Source organism: Micropterus dolomieu, linkage group LG11, assembly GCF_021292245.1.
Source record: "Micropterus dolomieu isolate WLL.071019.BEF.003 ecotype Adirondacks linkage group LG11, ASM2129224v1, whole genome shotgun sequence".
Classification (NCBI taxonomy): domain Eukaryota; kingdom Metazoa; phylum Chordata; class Actinopteri; order Centrarchiformes; family Centrarchidae; genus Micropterus; species Micropterus dolomieu.
This window is the reverse complement of record NC_060160.1, coordinates 29,497,844-29,506,247: the sequence shown is the minus strand read 5'-3', so window position 1 is coordinate 29,506,247 and position 8,404 is coordinate 29,497,844. Positions and strand designations below refer to the sequence as shown.

At 40.1% G+C, this 8,404-nt stretch overlaps 1 protein-coding gene across 2 annotated transcripts in view; it reads left to right on the top strand.

Annotated features, from left to right (window-relative positions):
- rragd (ras-related GTP binding D) overlaps positions 1-8,404 on the top strand; it is a 94,171-nt gene that overhangs the window by 41,016 nt on the left and 44,751 nt on the right. For both annotated transcript variants that reach the window (XM_046061932.1, XM_046061933.1), the window contains exon 5: positions 4,729-4,871. In XM_046061932.1, coding sequence (XP_045917888.1) covers positions 4,729-4,871 — 143 coding nt within the window. The remainder of the gene's footprint in view (positions 1-4,728; positions 4,872-8,404) is intronic.

The following is an 8,404-nucleotide window of genomic DNA, read 5'->3' as shown; positions in this document are numbered from 1 at the left end:
CAGTAAAGCGCTGGTCAGGCGCTTGTCACAGTCAGTGACAGAGCTGGGCAGATGCAAACATTTAGAAAATCAGGCAAATATCTTTTCAGTTTAAGGCTTTATGTTCTACTAATACAACTGAAATCTAGTGAGCGCACACTATGGCACTGGTGACCGTGTTGGAAAGCAGCCTGCGTCGCTCTTTAACAAGCCGGCAGAGCAAATGAAGACTAGCCTACACACTGTAAGATCTATGTCAGACGATCACTGCATTGATTGAGATATGTCCTGTTCTTGACTTTGGACATAAGCCTGTTTCTTTTCTTTAATACACATTGGTTACTATTTGTTTTATAGCGATGTCCAACAGTGAGCACTAATCTTTCACTCAGCAGCTACCAGCTGTTATTTATTTTTGAGATGCACAGAGAGAGAGAGAGAGAGAGAGAGAGAGAGAGAGAGAGAGAGAGAGAGAGAGAGAATATGGTGGATAAAATAGTCATGTTGGGTTTTACGTATGACGCACAGCTTCCTCTGTATGCAGGTTTACCTGCTTCAACAACGAGCTGCTTTCGTGTTACTGCCACAATAATTCTTTGCGCTGTGAAGATTATTTAGATGCTTCAGGAATAATCAGATTGTATATCTTTTTTGTGCAGGTCTTAGGTTTGCAAAGTGAAAAAGCCCAAAGTCCAGCCCAAAGGGAGTTCCCATCTCCCACAGAAAACGCTGCTCTGAACTGCCTAAAAACAGCTCATTTGTAGTCCAGCCTTTACTTCCCTTTCTTGTGACATCACAATGAAAATACGTGTCATAATGCTCACTGGGCGGCTAGTCCGACACGCCCTCAAAAACACCGGTGGAAAAACAGTGAGCTGCAGCACACAGCTCTCCTCTCCCTTCCAAACACTAGCTACCCTCCAGGCAGTCAGTGGGCATAAAGTTGTTACTGTGATGTAGAGACAGAGCTCAGTTATAACTTTATGGATGAAGATACTTTTGTTAAAGATTAATAACTCACCACTCTGAAACTCTTGCTCCAGTTCATGTTGCTAAGCTGGTCGGCAACATGTAGCCTACAGCTGAATCGAAGCTGTTTAGGATCTTTTCGCTGACCCGCCTTTCTCTGCTTCTGATTGGCTAGTAGTCCTTAACTAGGAACTGCACATGTGTAACTCCCAACAAAGATCATTTAGAGACAAGATGTATCACTCCATAGCTAAAACGAAGCCTTCAACACAGGGTGAAAAGAGGAGCTGCAGCAATGTGCAGTATGAAAAAAATATGGTGTTTTTTGAAAATGAAACCATGAAAAGCTGTTCTGGTACAACCCCTAAATAAGATTTTGAACCTGAAAATGAGCATAATACCACCTCTTTAAGATCAACAGATCTTTAGACCTTTGGATGTAAACGAAACTACTTCAGTAATAATGATAAAAAAAGAATGCCTCTCACAATCATCTGATTTAGCTGTGACAAACCTTTTATTTAGGAACAACAAATCCAGAATAAAGCGCAGTGGCACTGGGATGATTATTTGCAATGAATAAAATTATTTATAGTTAATCTTGCATTGCAGCTAAGGGACTCGTCTCAAGTAATTGGCTACAGTTATGTAATAATGTCACATATACTGGATATGAAGCTGGATCAAACGCAGCTATTCTTAAATGTTTAATGGGGTACAGAGGAGCACAGTATTTATTCATCATTCTTTAAGTTACACACATTACACAAGACCAATAAGGTAAGCAGAGAGTAGTAAAAAATCCACTTGTTATCCTGTAGTTCCACAGTAATATTTGGGCTGTGGGCTGTATTAAAGTATCCACTGTTCTCCTGTACTCTATAATCACACAGTGCCAACGAGCTATGTGCTGTTCTCCCATTCTCACTCTGTATTTACACATAAACAACAAAGCGTGTAAGGGGAAATATAAAAGGTTTATTCTATTAGTTTTGGTTTATTGTCTGTGTTGCTCTCCTACTTCTCCTTCTTCTTTTTACCCTCCTCTGACAAGATACCAGTGATGGCCACATCATGCTACCTCCTCTTTCTTCTTCGGAAAAAAAACAACACATCAAATAATTGTTACAGGTTGAGTGCAGCTAACTTTAAATTGACTCCACTGTCACGCATAAAACATGGCTTAATAACAATCACATTTAAAGTAGTTAATAATAACTATCAAGATTATTAGCTTAGCCTATGGCATTTTACATTACTGTCAGTCAAATTTGAAAGATTAAAAAAAACAAAAAAAAACTGACTTGACCTTTTGTGCTTTATAATCATATTGAGTAATTGAATATGTATATGAGCATGGCCTGGATGAGTCACCAACACTGAATTTAGAAATGGTTGTTAGGGACTCCATCTGTGTCACTATAAGGCAAGCGGCCAAGAGCTTCTTTGAAATTGCCCGTGTTTGTATTAGAACTAAGGTTGGATTGGTTAAGGTGGTGTTAGAGTAGGTGTCGATGAGGGGCCCAATTTGAAAAATGTTGTCCCCCTGCCCGTAATTCCTAATGGTGGGCCTGTCCCGAACTGTTTGTCATGTAGTTTCAAATGATTTAGTTCATAAAATAGTTGTTTACATGTGGTTTTGTAACAAGCTAACAGAATAGTTTGACAGTCCCTGGATTTGGTGCTTTGTACTCACCTTGTACTACCCAGCATTAGGCTACTATTACCAGGGGAGGTCTGCTGATTGTAATTTTCACCACAGGGCCACATAATTCTGTTCTTTACACTTGCCTGGGTGGGTTTAGCACTGCAGGATAACATTGGTAATGTAATCTAGCACATTACATTATGTATTATTTGTATCTGCTATCAATTGCAAGAAGGTGAATAATTTGTGTCAGATTACAGAATATGGCTGCTGTGTAGTGATGATCTCACTCAAACGTTATTGATGATAAACCTGGCTGAATGTAGGAGTATCCGACATCAAACTGTGAACTGTCTTCACCAAGGTGTTTTGACCATGGTATCCAAAACGTTGTTTTCATAACATGCTGTGCAACGTGATGTAAACAAACTATGCATAAAAAAGCATTCATCTGCCATCATATTATCATGTCAAACCTCTCATACTCGTTCGCATCACACAGCTTGTTCATAAGATGCATGTAAGCTGGTCCAACGTAATAACCAGCGTAATAACCAGCAAACAACTAACGTTAGGTACAGTCATTGTTTGCTAACAGCTGTAAGCATGACCTAGCTAACGCTAATTTAGTGTTTAGCTAGTGACGTTTGTTAGTACCAGACAAAAAGACGACATCTAACGTTATATGTTTACAAACTGAAAATGGAAATATTGTTCGCAATGTCTGCCATCGTGTTCCTTTTTCTGGTCAACACCATGTAGCATGTATTTGTTGTATTGTACTGCATACAAGGAGACCTATTATACTGCTTTTCCAGCCCTATATTGTAGTTCTGTGACTCCTGTATGGCAGCTTTGCATGATTCAAAGTTCAAAAAAATTATTCTCTGTCTTATACTGATTCTTCATGAAGGCCTTCTTTTCAGTCTCTGTCTGAAACAAACAGTAGATGCTCCTGTCTCTGTCCACCACACCTTAAAGCTCTGTCTTCTGATTGGCCAAGACCTGAAGCATGTTACCAGGCTGTTGTTGTTGCTGGGCGGTACAGGCAGACTGAGCGTTGCTGTGCCGTTGCTGTGGGAGCAAATGACCATATGTAACACTGGATCCGTCTAGCTCGTTATGTCATAGAACGGAGCCATTGGTAGAAAAAGCAGTTCAAAACAACAACAGTGTACAGGACAGTAGGAAATCAGAGGTTTTTGCTCACAGGGATTTCTTTTAAATATTTAACCTCATTATTTGAAGCTTTGGCCATGTTTAACATGAACATCCAACACTGAAACTTTGTAGATAGTCATAAAATGAGGAAAAGCATAATAGGTCTCCTTTAACCTTATCGGTCCATTGGGTTAAAGCTAGCTTGACTTACAGCTATTGATGGGACGCTCCAGTGTCTCCACTTTGACATCCTTCCAAAATTATAGATTTGTATTAAAATTAGATTTGTGTATGTGTGTGTGTGTTATTATTATTGTTTTTTTTTTCACTTATTTATTTGCTCAATGTCCCGCCCACAGCACATCTGATTAGTTACACATAGCGAATAATAGCTTATATATCAACACTTTGCTCCGGTGAGCAGCAGAGCTGTGACGAGACTGCAGCCAATATTACTGAAGGTGCAATAAAATCTGAAGATCTTTTCTATGATGACAAGCATAGAAACAGTTACACCAGTCTGACCATGCCCAAGGTCACGGCTAAGGGGTTTCACTCTGACACTCTTGAAAGTGACGGCTTTTAAATCAGTTGCTCTTCCCTTACCCACTCGCTGCGCTTAAACACAGCATGCATCCGTCTTCTCTTTATTTTCATTGATCGCGATGTAAAGTCATATATTTACTACTTTAAAAAGTAACTAACTTTTTATCAGACTATGATGGTTAAACTTTGCAATCAATCCACATTTCACTTGTGTGCCAGTGAGGTGGAGGGGGTATTTTTATGACAAAAAAAACTTTTGAAAACATCCCTCCACTGTTTTCTCACAAATTGCCTCATAAACAGATAACATGAACTAACGCTGGTGTAGAGGATAGTAATCTCAGTCACTGAAAGCTATTTATGGTCACAGTATTATGAATGTTTTGCATTTAGTAGTCCTCTTCTTTGTCTTTGGCTGTTTTCAGAACTCAGGTATTGAGAAGGCCTTCCTGTTTGATGTGGTCAGTAAGATTTACATTGCCACAGACAGCAGTCCAGTGGACATGCAGACATATGAACTGTGTTGTGACATGATCGATGTGGTCATTGACATCTCCTGCATCTATGGGTAAGTCAATGGACTCTGTCAACAAGCCATAATATAACCAGCCCATCAAGGGGATTATACAAACTTCTGCAATTTCACATAACCTAAACATTGTTGCAACTCTATCAGAAATAGTGTAGTTCACTTCCTACATGTGAAAAGAATGGGATCCATAAGAAAATGGAAAGTCAAGATCTGATTGGTAATTGTAGGTAGTTGTTGTTGGTCTTCAGTACCATGTTGGTGCTGACAAATTGCTATAGGCTGCCAATTAATGATCATGTAATACATTGGACAAATGTTGTGTTTTAGAAATGTCAGACAATTGGTAATTCCAACTTCTAACAATAACAAAACTATGCCCTTCAAATCTAATTTACAAATGAGGTTTCTCAACCAGTTTTCTGAGCTGTACGTATCTGATGTGATGCCACCATGGCAATATTTCTGAACATGTTTCTAAACATGCCTTCTATTTTATTTTCTACATCTGTAAAAGGCTATAGTTATACCTATATATTAAGTGAATAGTTAATCATCTACAGCTCCCCTCAGTTTAAAGGTTTAGTGTGTAATTTTTAGTGGCATCTAGTGGTGAGGGAATTGCAACCAGTGGCTCATGGTGCATTCACATGCTTCTCGGATGGTCCCATTTCCCAAGTTGTGAGGTTATTCTTCCAACTTCAGTGTGTGTTCATGTGCTCTTAAATTAGAATGTGGAATCATCATGGACACTACTACAAAAATGTGTTGGATTAGCATTATCAGAGCTTATAAACAACACGCTGACATCTAGTTCACTCTACATGGACAGCAAACTAACCGTAATAACCATTTTACAAACTGCATGTTTGATTTTGCATGAATCACAGTTCTGTATACTTCTTAATGTCCCGTGTACAGTTTATTTCTCTTTTTGCAATAAAGATTCAAGGAAGAAAAGATTGTGATTGTTCCGACACCACATAAATCAATCAAGTCAATGCTCACCCCTCCCTTTCCGAGTGCACTGGAGAAGTGGCCGACACGCTCTCTCAGCTCTTGTGCTAAATAATATGTGTGGTCCTCCATTTGTCAAAAATTCTTTTCTTTCTTCTAATAAACCAGACTACTACTACTACTACTACTAATGTTACTTGTTCTTATTCTTCTTTGTATGTATTCAACGTAGTGACGAAATGTGCTCTGTAGAGCCGTTTGTCCGTTAGGATTACTGTAGAAACATGTTGGCGTAACATGGCGACCTGTGGTAGAAATGGCTCATTCTAAGGTAATAAAAACATAACGGTTCATTATGTAAGGTCTTTATACACCACTGAAAACATAGTTATGGATATTATATTGCATCTGTAACAAAGCATAATGTCGCTTATCCCCAGCACTCCTACATATACTTATGACATTTCTTTAATAATTTTTTAAAGTTTAGGGATCCATGTTAAAAAATTTAAATATACAAATATCCAATATTTTTAATTTCAATTATCAATATTGTTATCCATCTCAAAAATCCGGTATCTGTTGGGGTCTTCTGAGATGAAATCTTGTTAAGCAGTGTGTGTCACGGATTTGTATGGTGAAGCAGGTAGTAGGTTGGAGGACCCAAATGCAGGACACGAAAGCCAGCAGGAACAGTTCAGAAGGGTTTTAATACACAAACAAAAGACGAGCACACTTACAAACAGAGTGGCTGATTGACTGAGTCCAAAAACAAAGGCTGTCCAACAGAAATCCAAAAGGGTGAAAACCAGAATCCAAAAATGAGCAGGGTAACAGGGAGACACGGCGAGTACGGCTGAAGACACGAGAACAAACTGCTACACAGGGTGACAACATACAATGACCCAACAAAGACAAGACAGAAACACCAGGTATATATATACACACAGGGACTAACGAGCAGGGCGGGAGCAACACAGGTGACAGACATGAGGCTAATGAGGCACAGGCAGGGAGAGAGAGCAGGGGAAAACAGAGACAGACATGCAGAGGGATAACTGGGGTAACAGACATGACAAGGGTTACCAAACACTAGACGACAGACAAGACAGACCCCCAAAACCCAACATACTATAAGGAAGATACTAACTAAAAAGTGCAACACAAAGAATGGCTGTCCGGCAGAGTGTGACAGTGTGTGCCTTAATTATACACACCTTGATAGTCTTAATGGGTCATTCTCAGGAAACCAATGATACACAATGGCCAACTTTTCAATATAAAAGTAAAAACATTTTGAGCTGAAATTCTCATTACTGCTATGCGTCCACATTCATTTGAATGGATGTTCGATTGATTTTTTAGATTGAATAAACTCAAAGATCATCAATAAAACAAATTGCATATTGTTTATTCAATTCAATTTTATTTATATAGCGCCAAATCACAACAACAGTTATCTCACAGCGCTTTTCATAAAAGAGCAGGTCTAGACCGTACTCTATGATGCTATTTACAGAAGCCCAACAGTTCCCACCAAGAGCAAGCACTAGGCGACAGAGGCAAGGAAAAACTTCCTTTTAAGAGGCAGAAACCTCGAGCAGAACCATGGCTCAGGGTGGGCGGCCATCTGCCTCGACCGGTTGGGGTGAAGGAGAGAGAGGGAGAGAGAGAGCGAGAGAGAGGGCAGGAGAGGAACAGAGAGAAAAAGAGGGATGGAAGGAGAGAGGGAGGGGAGGGAGGCAGCCTACACAATATACACACACAGAGGTACAGACAGTAAAGGTGATGTTGCTATAGACTAAATGAAAAAATGGTACAGATATTTATAGTAGTGTTAATTATTATAATAACAATAATAGGACTAGTAACAATAGTCGTTGCAGCAGAGGGTGTCGAGCAGGAACACGGGGGCAGCAGGTGACCCGCAACCACAGATCCAGACTCCACAGCTCCAGAGCCAGAAACACCTGCAGGGAGTGATAGGAGGAGAGAGGAGAGGGACGAGAAAGCACAAGACTACCGGAAAGGGGAGAAGTTGTGTTAGTAACATGCAATAATGGGATGAGGTTGCATGCAGAGGGAGAGAAAGTAGAGGAGAGAGGAGCTCAGTGCATTATAGGAAATCCCCTGGCAGTCTAGGCCTATAGCAGCATAACTAAGGGATGGTTCAGGACTTACCTGAGCCAGCCCTAACTATAAGCTTTATCAAAGAGGAAAGTCTTAAGCCTACTCTTAAATGTGGAGATGGTGTCTGCCTCCTGAACCCAAAATGGAACCTGGTTCCACAGGAGAGGAGCTTGATAGCTGAACGCTCTGGCTCCTAGTCTACTTTTGGAGACTCTAGGAACCAAAAGTAACCCTGCATTCTGGGAGCGCAGTGCTCTGGTGGGGTAGTAAGGTACTATGAGTTCTTTAAGATAAGATGGTGCCTGACCATTAAGAGCTTTGTAGGTAAGAAGAATGATTTTAAATTCTATTCTGGATTTTACTGGAAGCCAATGCAAAGAAGCTACAACAGGAGAAATATGATCTCTTTTCCTGGTTCCTGTCAGAACACGTGCTGCAGCATTATGGATCAGCTGAAGAGTCTTAACAGACTTTTTCGAGCAGCC